General features: G+C 46.8%; 1 protein-coding gene and 1 long non-coding RNA gene across 2 annotated transcripts; both read left to right on the top strand.

Annotated features, from left to right (window-relative positions):
• Window positions 1-3,311: 3,311 nt before the first annotated feature.
• LOC110209367 (protein mago nashi homolog) lies at window positions 3,312-10,432 on the top strand. Its single transcript, XM_020987811.2, has 3 exons — window positions 3,312-3,504; window positions 10,086-10,144; window positions 10,262-10,432. The coding sequence occupies exons 1-3, from the start codon at window positions 3,417-3,419 to the stop codon at window positions 10,430-10,432; spliced, it is 318 nt and encodes a 105-aa protein (XP_020843470.1). The 5' UTR covers window positions 3,312-3,416.
• A 1,654-nt stretch (window positions 10,433-12,086) lies between these two features.
• Window positions 12,087-13,152, top strand: LOC110209368 (uncharacterized). Its single transcript, XR_002324792.2, has 2 exons — window positions 12,087-12,149; window positions 12,914-13,152. It is a non-coding gene; the product is annotated as an uncharacterized LOC110209368 (long non-coding RNA).
• The last annotated feature ends 11,796 nt before the right edge of the window (window positions 13,153-24,948 follow it).

Raw genomic sequence — 24,948 nt, 5'->3', positions numbered from 1 at the left:
CAACCAGTTGGAAACTGAATTTCTTTGGCTGTATTCACTGAGGCATCTTCTCAGGATAGGGGGAGCGAGGTGGTACAGTGGATAGAGCACCCAGCCTGAAGTCAAGAATACCCGAGTTCAATTCCAGCCTCAGATACTTACTAGCTGTGTGACCCTGGGCAAGTCACTTCACCCTGTTTGCCTCAGTTTCCTCATCTGTAAAATGAGCTGGAGAAAGAAATGGCCAGCCACTCCAGGATCTTTCCCAAGAAGACCCCAAATGGGCTCACAAAGAGCCAGACAACTTGCTTCAACCACAAGCTTCCCAGGATGACCTTGAAGCCACCGCTCTTGTCCCCGCTGGTGCTCTGTCACACTTCATCTGACCCCAGAGGACCGCATTGGGATATCCCACTATTATCTGCTTCTGACTCTTGGGGCAGAAACCTGCTCTTAGTGCCAAGGTTCAGGAGTGAGCGTAAGCACCTGGAGGACAGGGATTGTTTGGGATTTTTCCTAATCTCTGCTCTTTAGCACCTAGTACAGCGCTCTGCTCAGAGTGATCCCTTAAAGCCAGATGTGGATTGCTGAAAGGATGAACAGCCCAGGGGGGGTCTCTAACTCTTGGCTCAGAGCCCCTACCCTGGAAGCCCGAGACACGGGCCTGGTGACCCCCGGGTAGACTGAGAGGGACAGCAGCTCACTTGAAAGCACATACTTCAGTGTATCAGGTGTGAAATTTTTATTAAAAAGAGAACGCCACTATATACGTCCTAGAATGATTAACCACGTCACACGGTCATTTTATCTTATACAATTGAAGGAATTGTGTCCCTGACCACCTGCGGTCTATTTGAGAAGCTAGTCAGTCGCTCAACATGCTAGGCACTGTGCGAAGCATCGAGGATGCAGAGAAAGGAGAGAAACACATGGTCCTGGACCTCACACATATAATATTCTCAAGAGGGAGATGAGATGAAAATAACTATGTGCATCTAAGAGATATAACCAGTATAAATGGCCAATTAACATCTGTAAAGCAGTTAGTGTAGTGGCTGCCACATAGTAGGTACTTAATAAATGCTTGTTCCTTTTCCTAAATGGAAGGTAATTTTGGAGAGAAAGTACTGGGGGGGGTGTTGAGAAAGGCTTCTTACAGAAGGTGGGATTTGAGTTGAGTCTGGAAGAAAGCCAGGGGAGCCAGGAGGCAGAGATGGAGAGGGAAGCTTGCCAGGTATGGGGACAGCCAGTGGAAATGCAGAAGATGTAACAATAAGGGGGCCAGTGTCACTGAACCATAGACACAGAGTACGAGGAAGGAGGCAAAGTGCAAAAGGTGTGTGGTAGGAAGGAGTTGGATTGGGAAGGGCTTCGAACACTAAATCAAAGCTTTTATATTTGATCCTGGAGGTCACCGGGAGCCACTGGGGTTTATTGAGAATGGGTGAGTAACGTGGTTGGACCTACTCTTCTGGGAGGCTCTGAAGGCAGGTGTGGGGGAGAAGAGGTATCAGACTGCCTACCAAATTGAAGGTCTGCAGAGCCGTTGTGCTGACCTCATTGTTGCATGCCTGTGAAACCTGGACACTCTACCAGAGCCATGACGGGAAACTGAATCGCTTCCATTTGAATTGTCTTAGGAAGATTCTGAAGATCATATGTCAGGATAAGGCACTGGACACTGAGGTCATTTCTAAGCTGAACTGTCAAGCATCCAAACTCGATGACAGAGAGCGCAGCTCTGATGGGCTGGCTGCATTGTCTGAATGCCAAACGCATGTTTGGCTAAAGGACTGCTTTACAGAGAACTCATACAACGGGGCAAGTACTCATGTGGAGGTCCGGAGAAGTGATACAAGGACAATTTCAAGGTCTCTTTGAAGAACTTCGGACTCAGGTGTGAGACCTGGGAGACACTGGTACAGTGACCACAACATAGTGATAGCCTTGTGGTCCTCTTTGAGCACAAAGGACAACCACTACCACTTTTGCATAGACTGTTAGAGGGAACAAAACATGTTAGAGGAGGCCCTTTGAATCAAAGGGAATGGGGGTGGGGGCAGGGAACAGGAATCATTATTTCACAACATTTTAATGAACTAACTATGTAGAAATCCCCCAATCATCTGGTATCCTAGCAGATAGGAAGGAGAATGAAATTATAACAAACCACGTAAAGTGGGTGATCACATCGGCCACTGTAAAACTGCTCGCTATCCTTGGATGAGAGACATCTGCCTTCTGCTCTAAATGCTTATTTCAACCCTGCAGTTTTGCCAAAATGGACATTTCACAAAGGTAAAGTATGTGGTCACCTGCCCTTGAATAGGTAACGTCCCTCATCCCAGTAAATATTCCTTCAGAAAGCTTCCCTTTCCTCCCGTGAATGATTCCCCCTTTCTTTATTTTTCTATCCCCTGGTGGAAACCCCTTTCTGTTAAAGGCATTAATTCCAAACTGCAGCAGAATGCTGACTTTTGAATTTGTATGCTAAGCAAGCCTGAACTTAAGAAAGCCAAATCTGCACCCTAGAAAATTGAAGCTGTGGGCATTGGATTAGATGTATTAGAAAGAGGACAGTGAATATGTCCCATGCCAAAAGTGTTCAAGAGGCTAAAACATTAGATGGAAAAAAGTGAAACCTCAGAATTGGTTTCGAGCCCGTGATTTCATCAGTGTGAGGAGTTTGCTCTACAGATAAAGGTCGGAACCTTAAATTGCCCAGGGCACTAACAGGTTAAGTGATTTTCCCAGGATCACACAGCCAGGATGTGTCAGAACGGGATTTGAACCAGAGTTTCCCTGGTGATGAGGCTGGCGCCAAGCTGTAGGATGGGGATATCCATACACACCTATGTTACAATGTTGTTGTAAGGATGTGATCTTCAAGCGATGGGCAATGCTAGCTATGATTGTTGTGTCTGTCCTTCTTTCTGGAAGGGGACCATGACGTCAAGGAGCTGATGACATGACTTGCAACGTCACCAGCCTCACTTTCTCCTCCAGAGCCATCTGGGTCCAATCGCGAGATATTCATCAGGACGATGGAGATGGCCCCGTGTTGAGTTTAAGATGTCCAAGACTGGAGAGCAGGGAAAGGTCGTTCCTCCTTCGCTGGGGCCGACTGGGCTGCACCAGAGGGGGCTAGGGATGCTCCTCAGAAAGCTGTCCAAAGTTTCCCAGGCCATAGATAAAGCCCAACATGACATTCCCTGCTGCGCATGCGCCTCATCGCGCCTAGCTCATGGGCGGGGCCGGGGCGGTGACGCATAGGGGAAGGCGGGGCCAGCCTGCGGGCGGAAGAGAGGGGGCGAGGCCTCGGGCGCTGGCTTGTGACGTCACTGCCACGCGCCCTCATCGAAGGGGGTGCCATCAGGTTGGTAGAGGTGGCCGTGCGGCCCTCGGTGCGGCCCTCGGCGCGTCCCACATATTCGGCCATGGCCAGCGACTTCTACCTGCGCTACTACGTGGGGCACAAGGGCAAGTTCGGCCACGAGTTCCTGGAGTTCGAGTTTCGGCCGGACGGTGAGGGGGGAAGGGGGGGCCCAGACTGGGGGGGGCAGGAGGGTCCTGGGGTGCGGGGGGGGCTGGACTGGGGGGGCACGGGGGAGGAGGGGTGAAGGAGGCTGCGCTTAGAGGAGACACGGGGGAGGAGGGCATGGGAGAGGAAGGTTAAGGGAGGATGGGCTTAGAGGAGACACGGGGGAGGAGGGGGGAGGGGTGGGTCCTGGGTGTAGGGGGGAGCCCAGACTAGAATGAACGCTGGGGAAGTAGGGGGCTGGCTGGGGACCGCAGCTTGGCTTTCCTAGGACGCTGCCAGCCCCCACGGGATGGGCTGAAGGCCCCTCACCCCTGGCAGTGCGGGGTCAGGGATTATTGGTTTGCAGGTTTAAGGAGTAGGGAGGGTCTATGGACCTCAGTTTCCTCTTCTGTAAAAGGGGGTGATGATGCCCCCTCCTCCTGGGGTGGTGAGGAGATGCTGTGGGTGAAGTACTTTGCGCACTTAAAGTGCTTTACCAGGCTCCCCTCCCCCAGCCTCTCTCCTGCCTGGGGCTGCTACCCATATGCTGAACCCACGGATTGTAAAGGCCTCGAGGGTCGGGACCGTTTGGTTTTTGTCTTTTTTCATCCCAGTGTCTGACACTAGCTGGAGCTTCATAAATGCTTGCTTCATGGTGACGAGGAATTGCAGTTGGACCAGAGCAGAAACTGGGATGGGGACCAGGGAATGGGACTGGAAAGTCTGCAAGCATTCGTTCAGCTGCTACTGGAAGGGACAGGCTTTGCAGACAGAGGGGAGAAGGAAGTGGAAGAGGCCCCTGAGGTGGCGGCAGGGGCCTGAGGGTGGGGTCCCAGGACCCTAAAGCCAGCTGATTGTTGCAGGGTGCCAGCTTCCCTGTCTGTATCCCTCCTGCCTCAGATCAGCAGGTGGCAGAGTACACCTGTGATCGTCCCCATTTTACAGGTGGTGAAAGTGAGGCGTCATGACTCACTTCTGTCTTCTAGCTTCCAAACTCAGGGAACTGTCCACTGTTCTATTGCTGCTTGTCTTAGAAGTTTTCCTTTGAATGCCTTTCAGCAAACTTTAATTAAATGACTACAAGATGCCAGGCACTGGTCGAGGCATTGGGGACAACCCCTGCCATCCAGGAGAGTCCTTACTACTGAAGGGAAAGGTGTATCTAGATGAATACGAAATTCATACAGAGTAAATGCAAAGTGACTGGGGGAGGGAATTGAATTAGCTGTGACCAGTTGAAAAGGAAGGCTTTACTTTTCCTTACCAAGCCTAGCTCCCCCTCCCTCCACTAAGCTGAATGTGTCACCACCTGGCTATTGAGAGTTTCATGTGCTACATACTTTTTCTTACTAGTTTAGACCATCAGAGGTGGTAGGTCATCTTGCTCCACCTCCTCATTTTATCAGTGAGGAAACTGGGGCCCAAGCATGGGAAATGACTTGGCCAAAGCCATAAGCAGAAAATTAATAGCAGGACAGTGACAGGACCCCAGGTGTCCTGGCTCCCAATCACTGTTCTTTCCATAAAACTCAGGTGATTTTACTTTTCTTTGAAATCTTATAGATGTGGACTGTGTCACTCATTTGGTGATTAGTAATCTAGTAATTCTTGTGACTTACATTGTCTTGTAGTATATTTGGTTTTTTGTTGGCTTTTCATGAATCGACTTGCATTTCTCAGGGAACCATTAAGATCTTGAGGCTTGGAATCTTTTCTTCAAATGTGTTTTATGTCATAGCATTTAGGGGTAGGAGGGATCTTTAAGATCATCTAGCCCAACCCCTCATTTTAAAAGCCAAGCACTTGGCCAGGGTCACCTAGGAAGCGGGAAGCAGTCAGGATTCAGAGCCAGGTCTTCTGACTCCAAATTCAGTACGTCTTGCCTCTGTGTCTGCTGCAGGGCTCTGGGCACAGTTAGTTACTCAGTAAATATTTCTTGATTTGATGTGACCTGGTTTGACCTGGCTCACCTGATTTGTCATAGGGATAGACTTGGTTACATTGGTGTCTATTTGGGATGTGAAAGTGTGTAGTTCCTTAAACTAAAAATCTGTCAAGTCCAGAGGGATGGTACCTTCAAGTTATAAGCCTTAAAGCTGGCTAAGGCAGAGTTAGTAGAACGTCATTTCTGGAGTAGTTAGAAAAGCAATGCACTTGAAATCTTGAAACCTGAGAGGCAATCCGTACATGAACAAGAAGGTCCTGTTCAATACACCTGAAAGGTCATCATCTGACCTTTGCTAGAGTAACTCTTTTGATGGGGAACTTATGGCCTTAGATATTTTTTTTTCCAGCCAAAGACAAGGCTTATTAGAATATCCATCATATTGGGCAGACTCTTAAGGAGTCTGAATGTTAGAATCCCAGCCATAGCTAGATTATAAGAATCCTAGCATCTTAATGGAGACAAGGTGGTCCTTATATACAGAAAGACTGTGGGAAGGACCTAGGAGTGGCCAGTAAGCTGGGGTGAACAGAACTCCTGGGACCTGGACCTCATGGCCAAGGGAGAATGGAGCCTAGCTAGGATTAAGGGTGGGAAGTGGCCAGGGGCCATACATGGGGAGGTAAGACAAAGGAAGGCCAGGCTAGGTTAACAGAATTGGAGATTGGGTGTAGCCACAATGAAAGGCCAGTTGATGGTATTATAGCCTCAGGCAGACACCAGAGATTTGGCCTTATGGGAAAGTCCAGGGTTTTTCCTAGATTCTGGGGCCAGATTCCCAACCCCATCATTCCCCCCTCAAACAAATGGGACCCAAATTCTTTTGGAGTAAGGGGTGAAGGTCTCGGCTTCTGAAACTGTTTCCTGCTGGCAAGGGGCATGGAGCTGTCCCTGCCTCAAGGGGTTTCCCAAAGAGGAGGTTGACTGGAACCTAGCACAGGCTGCATCCAGGGAACGAAATGGGGATATTGGCTGGTACTCGCTGTTTGCTACCAACTGTAGGTGAATGGCCCATAGTCTGGAAGACATAAATCTGACAGAAAAAACTGTAGGGCCCAGATATAAAGCAGGGACTAGATTTAGGGCCCAACTTTGAGAGGATAAAACATCCTTAGCTCTGTTTGGATTCAAATAATTCAGTTTTCCAAACATGCAGTATCAAATCCATCTCATAGGCAGACTCAGGAATAGGCAAGTGGGTAACATTCCCTTTCAAAGCAGTATGATGGGGAAACTGAGCCAGGAGGATCCCATCTTAGACTGAGGCTAAAATTGTCCTCTCAGCTTTTCCCGATGCTGACTTCCCACCAGTATCATATTCTCTGAGTAGCTTGTGGCATTTCTTTCAAGATGGTGGATTATTGATTATCGATGAATTATGATCCATCAGACAACTCAAAATAAAATCCTGTGAGCTTTTACCTCAGACAACAGCAAGTTTCACTAATCACAATTTAGGAAAAAAACTTTTCCAGGATTTACATCTCAAACTTAAATTTGTCCTGGTGTAAAAAGCTAATCATTAGAGATTTCTATACACTTGCAAATTCTCAGCAAGCCATACATAACCCAAACAAACTTTTTGGCTAGCTAAATTATTTTAGCTGTAACCAAATTATGGAAAGTTGCTTTACATAACTGATACAAAAAGTTCACCAATTTGAAAGTTGAAACAAGCCCATTACCAATCAGGTGATTTCAGTTTTGTTAAATGCACTTCCAAATTACTTTACACAGAGAATCAACATCTCATTAACAGTTAAAACTACAGATTTAAAAAAGCGTGCTTACCCAAGTTTGGAGGCTGGCTTCATTACCGTGAGCAGGATGTGCTGAACCTGGGTGATGCTTCCAGGCAAAGGTTGCCCTAGAGCCCGAGGCCATTGTCAGGGGGGCCCATGCTGTAGCTGCTGCCCCTCCCCCCTCTTTCCTTTCCTAAGTGGAGGAGGGCAAAATAAAAGGTGAGGGGTAAAAGGTAAAACTCTCTTCTTCTATGAGAGGGGTTAACAGATACCCTCTTGACTGAAGGGAAGGGAGTGACCAGGTTGTACAGGTGTTTCAAAACTCCTTAATGATCAATCACAAAACCTCCAGCCTCTGCCAAGATGTTTGTAGCTGTTCTGACTTTCCCTGTAGCCTCCATGAAGGAGGATTCAGAGGTGCAGAGGGAAGGGAGTAAGGAAGCCTCAGGGAACCAAAAAGCACCTGCAGTTTTCCCCAGTTCCTTACAGCCTGAGGGAATTAACAGAACTGAGCACACACTTCCAGATAGGGCATCAGTCCTTGTCCTCTATGCTGCGGAAGGTGTACCCAAGACCGTGGCCTTGACCCGACCCAATGGACAGAGAGCCTGAGAGCGTCAGGCCAAGTGCAAGACAGCCAACTGTCTGCCTGAAAAGCACCTCCAAGCCTTGGTGCTTGGGAGAGTGACCCCAACTGCAGAGCAAGAAAGGGAAGGAGAGGAAGCTTGCATACCTTCCAGTCTTGGCTGGAGAAGAACTTGGGGTTAGGCAGTTTCCCCGTATGGGCCACAAAAATGTGGCTTAGGGGTTCAGGGGTGCTGAGACCCCAAAATCATGACACACGGGTCATGTCTGAAAGAATTCGACCCAAGCTTTCTTTCAGCCAAAGACAGGATTAGAGCATCCATCATATTGGGCAAACTTTTAAGGAGTCTGAATGTTAGTAAGCTATTGGCTAGATTTTAAGAATCCCAGCCTGGCCTTAGATTTTTAAAACATGGAATCCTACCTAACCTTTATCCAAACTCTTGGAAATCAGCTCTCCTAAAATCTAGATTGCCTGTCAGAATATGCTCAGATTTCCTTTCTTCATCAAAGACTCCAAGCTGGAATGCTTAGTTACTTTCTCCCAAGACTCCCGTCAATGTGACTCCATCAACCTGCTCCTTCTTGTTGATGAAGATCATCTCTAGAGTATAAATTCCCTGGCTTACTTAACTTTTGAAGGATGATATTATCATTAGGGCAAATCAAGAAATGATTAGCCCCTCTGCTTGGGCTAGATGTCTAGCTGATGGAAGTTATCTTCCATTATCTACCCATCGCTACTGTAGAATTCTCTGGTGCTGGGCTTCTGCTCCATTTCTTAAATTTCCCAGGCTGCTCAGGTGGTCTGTAGATTCACCAGTGAACACTGTTGGTGGCTTTACCAGATAGCTGCTGAGGTACCAGAGTGAAGTGCCACCTTGCAGGGAGTAGAGCAGCAGCAGCGATATTCAGAGATTCCAAGAGATGGAGATCCAGGGAGCTGACATTTAACCCAGAGTCCTCAGATGCCCTCACACAATGGGCTCCTTTGCCGAGCTTCACTTGAACCCCGATTCTGGCTCGGGCTTTCCTCCCACGATGGTGTTTTTGTGGCACACAAAGCTCTTGCCCGCAGCAGCCCGGCTCTGTAGCTGCAGAGCTGCTTTGGAAGAGGGAGCTCCTCCCTGGGAGTTAATAAAGACTGGCCAGTAAGCAGATGTGTCTTCTCCTCTCCATCCATCTCCCCTTTCCTTGGGATAATTCAGGCTTTTGCAGGCAGCGTGGCTTGGTGAGCTCAGGCTCGGCTCCTCTCGCCTGTCAGCTGTTCTGGGCATTTACAGGTGGGCAGCTAAGGCCAAGGGTTCGACTGGCCCCTCCTTTTTCACCTGGTAGAATTTCTGAGTATCTTGGCTGCTGTTTTCCTGCCAGTTTGGCAGCTTGCTCCTCTCGGGGCTGCCTCAGACCCCAGCCAGTACAGCCCCAAGGATCCTTTAACTGCCACGTCCCCAAGTGGCCCCCCACCTCCACCCTATCCCCTGCATATTGGAACCCAAGTCTCTCACCTGGCAGCTTCCCCCCATTGCTGCCAGCTGTGTCCTGCGGAGCCAAGCGGAGCAAGTCATTCCTTCTTCCTGGGACACCTTTTCCACATTTAATTACATCGTTTGCTGTCATTTTTCACCATGTAAGTTTTTCCCTCTGAATGTCAGCCATGGCGGGCATGAACATTTATTAAGCACCCGCCTACTGTGCCAGGCACTGTGCTCAGTGCTGGGGAGACAAAGAAAGGTCAAAGACAGCCCCTGCTTTCTAGGCACTCAACAGCCCCCTGGGGGAGACGACTGTGGATGGCTGTGTACAAAGCAAGCCACATATAGGAGAAACAGAAAATAATTAACAGATGGAAAGCATGAAAAATACGAGGGGAGAGGGAAGGCTTCCTGTAGAAGGTAGATTTTAGTTAGGACATAAAAGAAGTCAGAGAGGTCAGTAGTCAGTGGAAGAGGGAGAGCCTTCCAGGTGGGCCGGGGTGGGGGTTGGTGAGACGGGACAGCCAGGCAAAGTGACTAGAGCTGAGAGACGGAAGTTCTTGTTGGAGGAACAGGAGACTGGTGTCATTGGATGGAAGAGTATGAGGTGGGAGCAAGGTGTAAGAAGACTTGAAAGTGGGGGAGGAGTCACATGCTTTGAATGGCAAACTGGATTTCATAGTCTGCTCTGGAACTGATATCGACGACCCCTTGGCCCTGGAGTTTGGGGAGGAATGTGGTCAGGCCCACGTTTGAGTAAGACTGCTTTGGCAGCTAGGTTTTACCAGGTTGTTTTGTTTCTGTTTTGTTTGTAAACTGAATGTGATTTTTACTCCTTATAGGAAAACTGCGCTATGCCAACAATAGCAATTATAAGAATGATGTGATGATCAGAAAAGAGGTGAGAGCTTTGGGAGGGTCCTCCATCCCCTAGTCTCCAGGCTGGGGTACAGGGAGAGTCGGAGAAGCGGGCCCCCTTGTAGGCCAGGGCAGACTTTGTTCTCTGGCTCACTTGTAGGCTTATGTCCATAAGAGTGTGATGGAAGAACTGAAGAGAATCATTGACGACAGTGAGGTCACGAAAGAAGACGATGCTTTGTGGCCTCCGCCTGACAGAGTGGGCCGGCAGGTGAGGGGGGAGGAGGGGGCCGAAGGGGTCGCAGGGGTCGCGCCTCTTCAGGGCGGGTGACTTTTAGACAGCTGTTTTCAGTTAGTCTTTTATCAATCCAGTGAAGGAAACAATCCCTCCTTGTGAGCAGCTTACATTTTACCTGAAACAGTGGAAGTATGACAGGGGAGATAAAGATGTATGGCAATGTAAAGGGAATAAACACAAGTAAACAGAGCAGTTTGTGTACAAGGGAGTTTGAGGAGCAGGACAGCAGTAACAGTCAAGGGGATCCAGAAGGGTTTTGGGTAGACACTGGTACTTGAGTGGTCATGAAGGAGAGAGGGAGTCTGTGAGGCAGAGGTGAGGAGGGAGGGCATTCCAGGCACGGAGAGGTTGGGGGGGCAGGGGGAGAGAGGAGCAGGCAGTGGTTTGAAGTAGGCACAGGTGTGAGATGCCATGGATGTAGAAGTGACCAAGTCGGATTTGAGGGAGGAATCCAAGGTGGCGGATGTGAACCTTTGTGACTGGATGGGTGGTGGTGCTCTCAGCAGTAATGGGGGAGTTTGGGGAGTAAGAGGATGAGTTCTGTTTTGGACATGTTGACTTTGAGTTGCTTATGGCACCTGCATGTGGAAAGGCCCTTTAAAGCATTTGGTGATGCAGACCTGGAGTCTAGGACTGGATCTCTAGACCTGGGAGGTGTCTGCATAGAGATGAGAGTTAAACTTATGGCAATTGATGGGGTCACCTTGAGAGAGAAAACAGAGGGTCCAGGACCAGGCCAGGGGTACCCCCACCCACTTGTATACCACTTCTTGATTTAGGAAAATGGAATTGCCAAATTAATGTATGGTCCATGTTTGCTTCTGTTTTTCAACATAGACACCAACGTGTTCACTAGCATGACTCCGTATAATAGGCATTTATTCTGGTAAAAACTTTCTGTAGAACACGACATAAGATTTAAATGTCAAGAAACCACTGAAACTGTGGTCCCCTTTATTCTTGTTTGTGTTGACTAGTATTTGGATTGGGAAGGGCCTTGGAGACGATCCAGTTGCAAGATTGTAGATTTGGCTCATGAAGGGAGGGATTGTATCTAATAGCCCCATTTTTCAGATAAAGAAACTGAAGTCCATAGAGACTGAATTCAGGGCTCATATAAGCAGCAAGTGGCACAGCCAGGATTTGAACCCAGGCCCCTCTGTTTCTAAAGTCATATTTCTTCCCCTATATCATGCTGGCTCCTGTTCTCTGAGGAAACTTGAGGCCCAGATGTTGCAAATGGCTTTGTGGAAGTTGGCACCATTGGAAGGTTCACATCCACCATCTTGGATTGCTCCCTCATTCCTCAAATCCAACTTTGTCACACCTACTTCCATGACATCACACCTGTTCCCACTAAAAAGCACTGCCTTCCCCTCTCTCCACCCCCTCTTATCTCTTCCAACCCTGAATGCCCTCCCTCCTCACCTCCACCTCACAGACTCCATCTGTCCCTTCATGACAGCTCAAGTACCTCCTATGGCTGGGCCCAGAGCCTGGGTCCCTCCTGACCCTGGGCCCAGAGCCAAGGTCCCTCCACACAGTGACATACTGGCTATCACTGGGAAAGTCTGGCTTCTTTCTGTCTTGGCTGGCATGGATATGATCAGGCAGGGCCTGGACTCTGGATAATCAGTTTTCTGATAAACTTTTTTGTTCAACTTCCTTTTCAGGAGCTTGAAATGATTGACGAGCACATTTCTTTTACCACATCCAAAATTGGCTCCCTTATAGATGTGAACCAGTCCAAGTAAGTCTGCCTGCCACTGCTGCTTGTGCATGGGTGGGTGCAGCCCACACTGGTCATGGAGTGGGGTGCAGACAATGAGGCTGACATTTCCATGTGCTGAGGTGCCCGGAGTATAACCTCTGGGCCCTTTCCTGGTAGTGGGATATTTCTGCATCCTCAGTGCTAGAAAGACTACCAGGGAGGAACTGAAGGCGTTCATGAGCCCATCCGTAGCCAGGGGCCCGGTAACAGGCCTGCCAGGGGGAGGCCTTGGGCACGCTGCCAAGGGTGGCTGTTGGCCACTCTGCTTTTGCTGCCTGACATGGGAAGGAGGCTCTTCCCCTCTGGCTCAGGCCTAGAAAGCATGAGCTCACCACTCTGTCCTGCCCCCAAAGCCAGGTTCCAGGCTCCTTGCCATACACAGCCTAGATGCAGCCAGCTTCCTCAGAGGCCCCTGAGCTCTCTTCCCTCCTCCCTCCCCCCATGTTTGCATCTACAAATTAGCCACCTGTTAACTGTTACTGCACAGCTTAGGCCCCTCTCCTCTGTAGGAGCAATCCTAGACCATTTATGTGGATAGCATCACTAGGAAACCCCTCAGTTATAGGTTAAACATAAGATTGGAGGGTTAGCCTAAGTTCAGATCAAAATGAGGATGTCTGTCTCGAGGTTTCGTCCAGCAGCCTCAGTAGCTCTGGGCAGATTCTGCCCTAGGCAGTGAGCCAGAGAAGATTGCCTTTTGTGCCTTGAATCCAGGGTCTAACACGTCTTTCCTTGTGTTTTAGGGATCCCGAAGGTTTGCGAGTGTTTTATTACCTGGTCCAGGACCTGAAGTGTTTGGTCTTCAGCCTTATCGGCTTGCATTTCAAGATTAAGCCTATCTAGGCTGGGGCGTTTCACTTTTTCTGTGTGCTTGGGTGTGTGGTGTTTCAGTCCTAATGTCAGAAGACTTTTGTGTAAACTAGGAAAGTATTTTTTTACATGCTGTCTAAGTGATTGTCTTTAATAAAGATGTAGGCCAGTAGAGAGTTTGTTAGTGTCACCTTTGCAGCTTGGTCCTGGAGGGCCTCGAGTTGTGACAGCGTGGGACTTCTGGCTGGAAGCAGCTGGCAGTTTGGGGACCCTGCACTGTGACATGAGGGCTGTGCGGCTTGGGTTCCTTACCCAAGAAGGGTGTACGGCACTTGATGGTGGCCTTTTGCAGCCGAGATCAGGGAGTGGGTCTGGACAGTTAGCCAGTGTAGCGTACCTGCTGTGTACAGGCCACTGTGCTGGGCGCAGAGAGGAGACAGACGAGGTGTGCTCTGAGCACCTTGGGCAGAAGAGAAGGCCCCAACAAGGATGGATAAGATCCAGATTGTTCTAGAAGTGCATTGGGAGGCTGGAAGAGCCCAGTCCTCCTCTGCGTTGAGGGTGTGGTGCTCCTGATTCTCCCAATACCCACCGACTCAAGGCACTGGACCTTTCTGAGCCTCAGTTTCCTCATCTGCAAAGTGAGGCATTGGAGGAGGCTTATTGCCCAGGGCCAGAGCGCCAGCGACTTCTGCTCCTGCCTCGTTAAAGTACGAGACAAATGCCAGAAGTCTGAGGCCACTACAATTACTGTGACAACTATGGAATATCCTGGACACCCAGACCTGAGAGCTTCCTTCACCTGGGGGTGGTGAGAGATGCCTCTCAGTTACCAGGGGAACAGGCCCTGCCCCTCCGCCTAATGCCACACATGCATACACCCTGAGACAGTCGCTGCTGTGGCCAGCCATGGGGGTGAGCTGGGGGCCGGGGAACGAAGGGGGGAAGACCGGGGGAAGGGACAGAGCCTCTTGTCTCCCACACCACACAGAGGATTGGGCTGCGGCTCAAGGCCACCTGGAGAACGTGACACCTGTGGCCCGTGGGTGATGACTTCCACTGGTACCTTAAGGTGGGACCCCTGGGGACAGGGTCTAGGGCAAGGGGCGGGGCCTAAGGTGAGGTCTGGGCGTGGGGGCCGGAGCCCCTGGACACTTCTTACCCCACCCTGTACAAAAATCTCTAAGGTTCAGCTTGACCTTATCCCCCTGCGGCCTCTCGGCCCTCTTAACCACTTCAACATGCATTAAGCATCTACTGTGTGCAAGGCACCCTCCTAGGGATTTAGATGCAAGGAGCCAATGTTCTCCTGGGACATGACATCTACTGGGGGAAGTGGGATACAAAGGACAACACTGGAACCTTCTTCTAGGGGCCCTGCAGGACAGACAGAACCCTTGCTGCTGGGTGGAAGGGGAAAGGAGGAAATCAGGCAAGGCTACACAGCCCATGGCTCCTGAGAGGTGGAAGTGAGGAAAGGCCACAGATGCAGCTGGAGAGGCAGGCCTTGTCTTGTGGACAGAAATGGGAGATTCTCCACGCGCGGTTAGGAGCACCGAACCACGGGGGAGCGACATCCCAGGTTTGTGCTGGCCTCTGTCTCTGCTCAAGTCCACGTCTTCCCATTCTGGCCACCACGGATGGAGGAGAGCATAAAATGCACATTCCCCAGGTAGGAGCTTTGGGCCAGCCAGCCAGGTGGTGCCAGGGAGCAGACTCTGACAAGGCAGCTTTCTTTCTCAAGGGAAAAACAATTCACCTTTGGCTCTGTAGCCCTGGGCCACCTTCCCGTTGGACTTTTTCTCTCTCACAGCCTCTTCTGGGTCATGGGTCTTTACCTGAATTGGCTGTCATCCAAAAGAGGTCTCTGGGCACTGAGGTATCTCTTCATGCTGTCTTCAAGTTTGGGAATAGGCAGCCTGAAGGAAAGAACTCCAAGTCAGCCAGATGGGATTCAGATGGAGAAGAGTAATTGTACCCACCACCCACAGTAACCAAGCAGATCCTGGCAGTTTGATTTCTTTGCAAAAACTGAAAAGGAAGAAGTTCCACAAAGACTCTGTCTTGATGGATCTCTGAAAGTGGGCCTACCCACCTCTCAGACTCAATGTGGCCAGAATAAACTCAGCTTCTCCCTTAGAACAGCCCTTCCCCACCACCCTCCTGGGCCCTCCCAGGCATTTCCAATTCTCCCCTCTCCTCACCTCCCATAACCCAGTCACTTGCTCATTCCTGTGGATTATAATGCCACAGCAGCCCCCGTCTCTCCATGTACAGTCACCCCTCCCCTGCAGTTATCCTCCTAATCGCAGTCAGCCTCTCTCCTCATCCTTCCTGCAATAACTAAAACAGTACTCCGGAGGCATAACTCGCTTGTCTCTGGGAGAACACGTGGTCTTGCACATAAGGGCCCTGGAAGTCTGGAGTAGAGGGGACAGCTCCCGCTTTACCTCAGATCCCCTCCTCTGCAGCCTCCTTCTGCCACGCCCTTGGGCGGCTCTGTCCAAGAGCTGGAATATGCTCTCCCCTCGGCTTTCGAGGCTCAGCTCAGGTCCCACTTCCTTTGTGTAGCCTTTAGCCTTTCCTGGTGGGTATTGGTGTTTCTTCTCCTCAAATAGTCTTGGGGCCCTCTGATCTGTCCTTTGCCTCTTTCCCTCCCTAGCTTGTATACCTGTCTTGGGCATAGCACATCCTCTCCAAAATGGAAGTTAGTACTTTAGGACAGAATATAGAAGCATCGCAATACTGGTAACAACTACCATAGGTGTTGTTCCAGAGATAATTGCTGCTTAAGCAATGGAAACAATAAAAAAGAAAACCAACTGTAAGTTTCTAAATTATAGAGCCACCACTTAGTAGTTTTCACAGTCCATATTTATATGAATTCCAAGAAGCAGATAGAAAAATTTTTAACTATAAAAGTAACTGGATTTTTAGAAGACTATCAGTTTGTATCACAAGAGTATAGAAAGGATACGAATGCAACTTTGGCCAAGCAGATTTTAAACCAAAAATTTTAAATTATGTGGAAAGATCAGCCCAGTCTGTGAAGACTATAGAACCAACTACCCATAGGCCCATAGGGAGATAACCAATGGGGTCCCTTAAATTTGTTAGGGATCTATATCGACTCTGAACAATTTTTTTTTAAGTTTTTAGGCAATTGGGGTTAAGTGACTTGCCCGGGGTCACATATGAACAAATATTTTTAGAAGCTAGTTAGACCTCTTTAAGTTACAACTACATTGAAGGACACTTGCAGAAGGAACTCAAGCTATATCTTTTTCTACCTGTGTAATTTCCTGTATTTATTTTGTCCTGAAAACTGATCAACCTAGAGAAGTAATCAAAAAGGAAAGGTTGTGTTATCAGACACATAAAATGAAAAAAAAAATCAATTTGACCACCCCATTTCAGGTGATTACACAAGAAAATCTCAGCTTTAAAGAAACTGAGAATTATAAATAATCAGAAGAAACAAGATGTTAAATGAGTCGATCCCAAATTCAACTCGGGATATCAAACATCAGAACTATAGTGACAAGAATAAAACTAACAAATCCCCCCTCAAATATTAGTTCAATGGCTCAGTCTTCCCATTAACCAAAGCTATACAGACGATGACATACAAGAAGTCACAAGATGTAGAAGTCTTCATTCCAAGGGAAGTTAATTTTAAAGCTAAGTAATCCTTACATCTGAAGATAAGAGGGTCAAGTTAAGCATTCAGAAGAAGAAAATAAAGACGCCATATGAGGAGAAACCAGGCTTTAAAGGTGACTTAATGTGAAAAATCTGTGAGAACACCATACCATTTTTCAAAGGGTACCACTCCAGAGGGAAAGTCTACCAGTATCAAGCATGCAAGTAATAAATAGAAGAGCAGCTAATTTTTCAAAGGACAAACACAGTATCTTCTCACAATAGCCATTGTGGAGAATTATACCAAAACAAGAATTGGGGTGAAATTTTATGTTCTTCAAGTTCAGCCTCGAAATCTTAGTATTAACAGATCTCCTATGCAAGCCTGACCATCTTCCACCAAAATACAGCTACGCAAGGAAATACTGGTCGATAATGTCATGACAACAAATTGAAGGACCACATATGTGTTGTGGGAGCTTTCCATGTGTTTAGCCCAGTGTCTGGCACCCTCAGTACTTTAAACCAAAGAGAAACAGCTAACTTTCCTAAGGGGCAGCTTAGGCGGTCACACTAAGGCTAGGGGGGCATATCATGAGGTTATGTCTTTCCCATAAGAGAGAAGGCACTTCCAGAGGTAGCCACAAGAATCGTTCTCGCCCCTTTGCCTACAGCAGGGCCCAGCCATAAACAAGTTTCTCTGTAAATGTAGGAAGTGATGAATTAAGGCTGATGAACTCGGCAAACAACTTAGGACTTTGAAAGCAATCTGTCATTCTGAGTTGTTTGCCCCATGTATGAATTTATACTCCTTTTCAGTCAAAGGGAATAATACAGTATGTCCCAAAAGTCTTTGGGTAGTTTTAAAACACTGAGCTGAAGTGTTAAAGCTAAAAACCATACTAAGATTTTGAGACATCCTTTATCTCATTCGGGGAGATCCTTAGGGAACAAATCTTTCAGAATTTAATCTGTCAAAGCCATGTACTTCCTGCCTGAATCTCTAGGACCAGAAGTTTCTAATAGACTGTACCCCACTCATCCATGGAAAATTATAGGTCAATAACATGTCAAGAGATATTTGTGCCAAGGACCCAAATTCTTAGTGGCATTCACACCACACAGAAGAGGCTCCATGACCAATGTGCCTCAAATTACCCCGTAAGAAATGCCTTGGCATCTCATCCCTCCTCCAAGAAGCCTTTGCCAGTTCCCCTTAATTCTTGTGCCTTCCGTTTTTCAACAATCTCCAATTTATTCCATCTATAGATTTTGTTTTATACATAGTTGATACAACATAGGCACCTAGTCATGTCAGGGTCACTTTTTCAGTCAATAAACAATTACTAATTGTCTCATCCATTGCCCTAAAATAGAATGACAATTATTAGCCTCAAAGACAAGATTAGGCTTTCAAGTTCCTATGTCTTTCAGACACCAACGCTTGCTGAAGTTTTTAGGCCCGAGATCTTGCCGAACACTGGGACCAGGCTTAGTGACAGTGAGGTTAATACAGAGATTGTGACATCTGTCCACAATTAACATCTCTGATCATCCTAAGCCATTAGTTATAACAGAGGGGAAAAGATGTGTAGCAACCTACTAGGCACAAACACGAAGTCTAATAGATAATTGAGGATAGGGTAATGATGATTTTCTCAACCCAAGATTTTGAATGGTAGCCGGTGCCTGCACTTCTTCCCCGATTTGGTGAGTGTGGCACCAGTCGTATGCACCCCCAAGATACCTTAGGAGAATCTCCTTGAATTACAACCTCCCACCTACATTTGCCCCACTCTTTGTAGGCATCTAGTCCCATCACTTGTGGCAAACGGAGAATAAATGGAAGCAGTGTCAGATTTTATATTCATCGGCTTAAAAAAAAATCACTGCAGATGGTGACTGCAGCCATGAAGTTAAACGCTTGCTCCTTGGAAGGAAAGCTATGACAAATCTGGACAGCAGACTGAAAAGCAGAGACATTACTTTGCCAACAAAGGTCCATATAGTCAAAGCAATGCTTTTTCCAGTACCAATGTATGGCTGTGATAATTGGACAAGGAAAGCAGAGCACTGCAAAATCAATGCTTTTGAATTGTGCTAGAGAAAATTTGAGAGTCTCTTGGACAGCAAGGAGATCAAATCAGTCAATACTTAGAGAAATTAATTCAGGCTGTTCACCAGAAGGTCAGATACTGAAGCTGAAGTTTAAACATTTGGGGCATAACGAGAAGACTGGACTCATTGGAAAAGATCTTGATGTTGGGAAAGACTGAAGGCAAAAGGAAAAGGGGGTGGGGCAGAGGCTGAGATGGGTAAATAGTGTCATAGAAGCAGTGAAGATGAGCTTGACCAGACTTTGGGAGATCGTGACCCCATGGACCATAGAGCACCAGGCCCTTCTATTCTCCATGAAGGTCCAGACACAGAGTGTGGAAAAGATCTTTCTAAATTGCTGTTCAGTTCAGTTGTAATGGACAAACCCTCCCACCTTAGAGACACCCATTTCATCTTGTGTACTAAGAGGTCCTAGTACTTCCTTTCACACAACTCAGGAACAAATGCAGAACTAAGTAGGCCTCTTTCACAGTTGGCTTGAATACATAGTCACAATGCTTCTTTTAAGTTGCTTGTGAGATGCCAAGTCAATAAAATACATTCAGACTGCAGAAGAGGACTGTCTGCACTTAGCACATACATAATTGTGGGAGTCTATTCTATAGAGTTTCTAGGAGAGCTAGAAGGAATGTGTTCTACTCTTCCAGAACATTGTCTACCATCATCAATCACTACCACTCTATCTCCTCACCAGGCTTTTGTCTTGGAGTTATGACCAAAAAAAAAAATCACTTGTGCCCTAGACCTCTTAACGCCAAGGAGGATATAACATTGCCAAGTAGGATGGCAACCTTAATGGGGGGATGGGGGGAGAAATGACATATAGATAGTCTAAACATCGGATGGAAAGATTCCTGAAAGGGAATCATGTAGAATTATTGGCTGATTCCAAATGTTGGGCTCTTATCTTGGTGGCCTTTTAAAGTATTGTCATTTCATTCAAAATTTCTTAGTGTTTACAGGTAACTTTATGTTGTGAGGTGAGGAGGACAATTTCTTCTTTAGGGTCTAAACCAAGTACCAAATTCAATTCATGTAGTCAAAGAATAGAGCCAGGTACCATCTGGCAAGTGGCAGGGGAGCATCACCAGGATATCCAAAATAACCTCACCAAAATAACCCTCCATAATAAGAGGAAAGAAGGGAGGGGAAAAACCCTATCTCTCTCTCTCTCTCACACACACACACACACACACACACACTCACACGCACAGTAACTATACATTTTTAGTAGTTTCTAACGTCTCTCTCCAAGCTCTTACCAACACTCAAACCTTGGAGAGACTCTCTGACTGGTCACACCAGAGCCATCCCACGGAAGAGGCAACTACGTGGGCAGCCTAGGGCATGGTCATCTCTCGATTGGCTACTGTCACTCCTCTTAGTAGGGTACCAGAGCCCCGCCGTCAACAGTTCTGCCTTTTGGGGGGTTGGGAAGGCTGAGGTACACTGAGTGCACAATCATCTGAGAACAGAACCTGGGCAGTGCACTCTCCAGGGCTGTCCACGTTGAAAACAAGGTGGATGCTCATGTTTGCCAGAGCTAGCTCAGCACACGGGAAGCTCTGAAAGAAAATGCGGAAGAGAAGATGTGTCAGGCTGCCTACCAAACTGAAGTTCTACCGAGCCATCTGATGCCTTTTATTTCACAGCTACTTTTCATGGTTATATGTAAGGAGGAATTCCGTGAGGCCCTGAAAGGCCAGAGAAAGAAGGGACATCAACTTGGGAGCCGATATCTTCCATGGTGACAGTCCTTCTCATCTTGATACTTCCAGACCTAGTTCACCCTCCTGAAGTTTACTCCGTTCTTGTAGTAACTATAACCAAGCTTATAACAGACTTGACCTCTTTTCTCTAGTGTTCAAGTATTTATGGCAAATACAATCTACATCTCAAGGTTGCCCCCTCAATACCAACATGGAGGCAATTAAGTCCAAACAGCAGAAGCCTTGTCAAATTGTCACCTTAATTCCCCAGTCTGCTTTGTCCCATCTCAGCTTAACACTTCACTATGGTTGGGAAATGGTAACCAAGTTGCTTACAACTTTGAAGGAGGATTACAATGGCTTCTGTCCAGGGAGATGCTTGTTCGTTGCTTCTTGGCTTGGGGCATGTATATTCCATCTTTTTTGTTAGCAAAAGACGGGAATCACCTTAGGTTTTCTGGACACCTTATTTAGCTACCAAGCTCCTAGTAAATATTTCTTATAGCCATGCCCCCAGTCTTCTGGTCAGAGGGAAAGAACTAGTCATTATATCAAAAGTAATGGTAATAACAGCTTCCATTTACCTAGTGCTAAAAGATTGGCAGAATGGTTCACGTGTGTTCTTCGTTTGGTCCTAGTATCCCTGAAATGTAACTGCTTTTGTTATCTCTAACACATGAGGAAGCTGAGGCTGAAAGATTTAGCTACTTGTCCAAGGTCACACAACTAGTAGTTGTCTGAGGGAGGATTTAAACTCGCACCCACTCCATTCTCTTTTGCTTCTCTGGACATAGTCTTTTGTTTTTACCTCAATTTGAAGAACCAGACTTTTATTGGAGTTGAACAAATGGCTCCCAGAGAAGTATTCATTGAGTCACCCAACTGAAAATAAATGCACAACCTACCCAGCTACATCTGTGGTTTGTGTAGCCCAAAAGGCAACAAACCACATTTCCAAGAAAAGAGTAAAAAGTTTCACAAAAACAAGTGACTCACTAAGTATCCTGTGACACGCTGCAGTGACCCCAAATGAGCAGACCAAGATAGAAGCCCACATAAGGAGCCTCCTCTCATGGACTCCAGCATACCACCATATTATGGACAATATGCCTCCCCAAGCATCTCTTCTCCACTGAAGGGCAAAATCCTGTCTGACTGCTGTGGTTCGTCTCCTTCCCCCATCTCCATTTAGGTGCAGGAGGCTCAGGTCTTTTATCCAAAGTTTCTAGATACCAGAATAATGAGAAACAAACAGACGTTTAGATTAAAGGAAAGAAGTAAAGGTGGAAAAGGGATGATCAAGCAGTGTCAAAGCTACGGACGATTGGAGGTGGATCATGTAACGCTAACAGTGACGGTAACAGCAATAATAGCATTTATATAGTGTTTTAATGTTTGAAAAAAACATCTTGCAAATGTCATTTTATTCTAAAAGCCCTGGTATGCTGCAGCACCCTAAGGACCATGGGCACTTTTCATCTACTTCATAGCTGAAACCTCATTCACAATCTTTCCCATTAGAAAGAGATTTCCTTGAGAGCATGGAAGCCCCAGCACTCAGTAGTGTTGGATGTAGTAAGTGCTTAATGTATGCTTATTTACTCATTCATGAGGAAATTTAGGCAGACTTTGTGACTTGCCCTGGATCATAGAAGTAGTAAACATCTGGAACAAGATTTGAACTCAAGACTTCAGACTCCAGAGATGGTAGCTGGAGAGGGAGAGGGAGAGGGAGAGGGAGAGGGAGAGGGAGAGGGAGAGGAGAGGGAGAGGGAGAGGGAGAGGAGAGGGAGAGGGAGAGGGAGAGGGAGAGAGGGAGAGGGAGAGGGATGGCTCTAGTATGGGGCACTTATGTTTTCCAGCAAGTACTGGGGACCAAATGGGAAGTCTAATCAGAGCAGAAGCTGGATTATGTGGGAAAATGGTATTTTTTTTCAAGGATACCAGTCTGGGAGGGACTTCTGGGAGCCAGGATGGCAGAGTAAGCAATAAATTGCTGTTACTCTCCCATATTCACCTACAAACAACCATAATAGTGCCCCCAGAACAAATCCTGGCACAGTGGAGCCAGCAGAAATATGAGGTGCAGTCTTTTAGCCTATGAAACTTGAAGGATTGCAAGAAAGGTCCTTTTCACTTGGGTAAAAGGGGATTCATTCCAGGACAGGAGGCACCCTAGCAAGCCAGCAGCAAGCCCCATCTCAGCAAACCAGCAAGTGATCCTGAGGCCCAGTGTGGTGGAGCAGGCAAATGCCAACACCAGGACCACACACACACACACACACACACACACACACACACCCTTCTCCCACCCCCCACCATGCCTTAGCATAACCAGGGGAACTGGAAGACTCCAGCTCAAAGAACATCCATGTGCTTCAGTGCAGCCCAGGGTGGGCAGGCATCCTCCAGGGGTCAGACCCCATGTACTTCAGTGTAGCCCTTGGGAAATACAGAAGAAGCCCACCTGACCTTAGCACATGCCAGACACCACCATTAGAAACCCATCTCAGCATCAGGTAAGCTGCCAGATCCCTATAGCCTTCAGCTGACAGCACCTGAAGCCCCAGTGCACAAAGCCAGTGACCAGGCCCCCAGCACTCCAACAGGAGAGCTCAACTTTAAAAGCCAAGAAACAGGCAAACAAGATGAGCAAGAAGCAAAAATGAACATTGACCACAGAAAGTTACTATGGTGACAGGGAAGATCAAAACAAACTCAGCATAGGACGACATTGTCAATATACCTACATATGAAACCTCAAAGGGGAATATGAATTGGTTTCAATCCCAAAAAGCCTTCTTGGAAGAACTCAAGAAGAATTTTAAGTCAAGAGAGGTAGAAGAAAAATGGGAAAAGAAATAAGAGGTATGCAGGAGAAGTCAACAGCTTGGAAAAGGAAGGACAGAAATTGACTGAAGAAAACAACTCCTTAAAAAGTAGAATTGGGCCAGATGGAAAAGTATGAAAGCTAACTGAAAAAAGTAATTCCTTAAAGAGTAGAACTGGGCAAGTAGAAGCTAATGACTCAGACATCAAGAATCAAACAAAATCAAAAGAATGGAAAAAATAGAAGAAAATGTAAAACACCTCATTGGAAAAACAACTGACCTGGAAAATAGATCTAGGAGAGATAATTTAAGAATTATTGGACTAGTTGAAAGCCATGATCAAAAAAAGAGCCTGGACAGTATCTTTCAAGAAATTGTCAAGGAAAATTGCCCTGATATCCTAGAACCAGAAGGTAAAATAGTCATTGAAAGAGTCCACTGATCACTTCCTGAAAGAGATCCCAAAATGAAGATTCCAGGGAATATTGTAGCCAAATTCCAGAATTATCAGGTCAAGGAGAAAATACAAGCAGCCAGAAACAAACAACTTAAATATCATGGAGCCTCAGTCAGAATTGTGCAGGACTTAGCAGCTTCTGCGTTAAATGATTGGAGGGCTTGGTATATGATCGTCTGGAAGGCAAAAGAGCTTGGATTACAACCAAGAATCGACTACTCAGCAAAATTTAGCATAATCTTTCAGGGGGAAATGTGGGCATTCAATGAAATAGGGGACTTTTCAATCGTTTCTGATGAAAAAACCAGAGCTGAACAGAAAATTCAATCTTCAAATACAAGAGTCAAGAAAAGCATAAAAAGGTATGCTATTCAATAAGGTTAAACTGTCTACATCCCTATGTGGGAAGATGATAATTGCAGCTCTTGGGACCTGTATCTTTATTATGTGATGATAGGAAAAAATTAAGGGGTGGAAAAAAGGATTATACTGGGAAAAGAGGAAAGGAGGAGGCAGAAAAAGGTAAATGACATAACATGAAGAGGTGCAAAGACCTATTACAGTAGAAGGAAAGGAGCAAGGGAGGCGAGCATTGTTTGAACCTTACTCTCACTGGATTTGGCTCAAAGAGGGGATAATATCTACATTCTGTTGGTCATAAAATCTTACTCTATAGGGAAGTAGGGGGAGAAAGAAAAAGGAGGGGGCTGATGGAAGGGAGGGCAGATTGAGGGAGGTGGTGGCCAGAAACAAAACTGGTGGGGAGGGAAAAGGTGAAAAGAGAGAAAAGCATAAATGGGGGGGAATAGGATGAAGAGAAAGACACAGTATTAAGTGTGAATGTGAATGGGATAGACTCTCCCATAAAATGGAAATGGGTAGCAGAAAGGGTTAAAAACCATAATCCTACAATATGTTGCTTGCAAGAAACACATTTGAAGCAGAAATATATACAGAATAAAGGTAAAAGCCTGGAGCAGGATACATGCTTTAGCTGAAGTTAAAAAAAAAAGGGGGGGGTAGCAATTGTGATCTCAGACAAAGCAAAAGCAAAAATTAGATCTAAAAAGATTTAATTAAAAGAGATGAGAAGGAAACTAACATTTTGCTAAAAGGTACCATAGACAATGAAGTCATATCAATGCTAAATATATATGCAGCAAGTGGTATAGCACCCAAATTCTTATAAGAGAAGTGAGTTACAGGAAGAA

This window comes from Phascolarctos cinereus, unplaced genomic scaffold, assembly GCF_003287225.1.
Source record: "Phascolarctos cinereus isolate Bilbo 61053 unplaced genomic scaffold, phaCin_HiC Scaffold_5;HRSCAF=322, whole genome shotgun sequence".
Classification (NCBI taxonomy): Eukaryota; Metazoa; Chordata; class Mammalia; order Diprotodontia; family Phascolarctidae; genus Phascolarctos; species Phascolarctos cinereus.
Note: the sequence above shows the minus strand (reverse complement) of the source record. Positions and strands in the feature narration are given on the sequence as shown.

What these genes read in the sequence shown, in the direction of transcription:
- LOC110209367 (XM_020987811.2), top strand. Translation starts at nt 3,417, where the DNA reads ATGGCCAGCGACTTCTACCTGCGCTACTACGTGGGGCACAAGGGCAAG. An exon ending in GTTCGAGTTTCGGCCGGACG is followed by an intron (nt 3,505 to 10,085) that starts GTGAGGGGGGAA and finishes TACTCCTTATAG; the next exon opens with GAAAACTGCGCTATGCCAAC. An exon ending in ATGTGATGATCAGAAAAGAG is followed by an intron (nt 10,145 to 10,261) that starts GTGAGAGCTTTG and finishes GCTCACTTGTAG; the next exon opens with GCTTATGTCCATAAGAGTGT.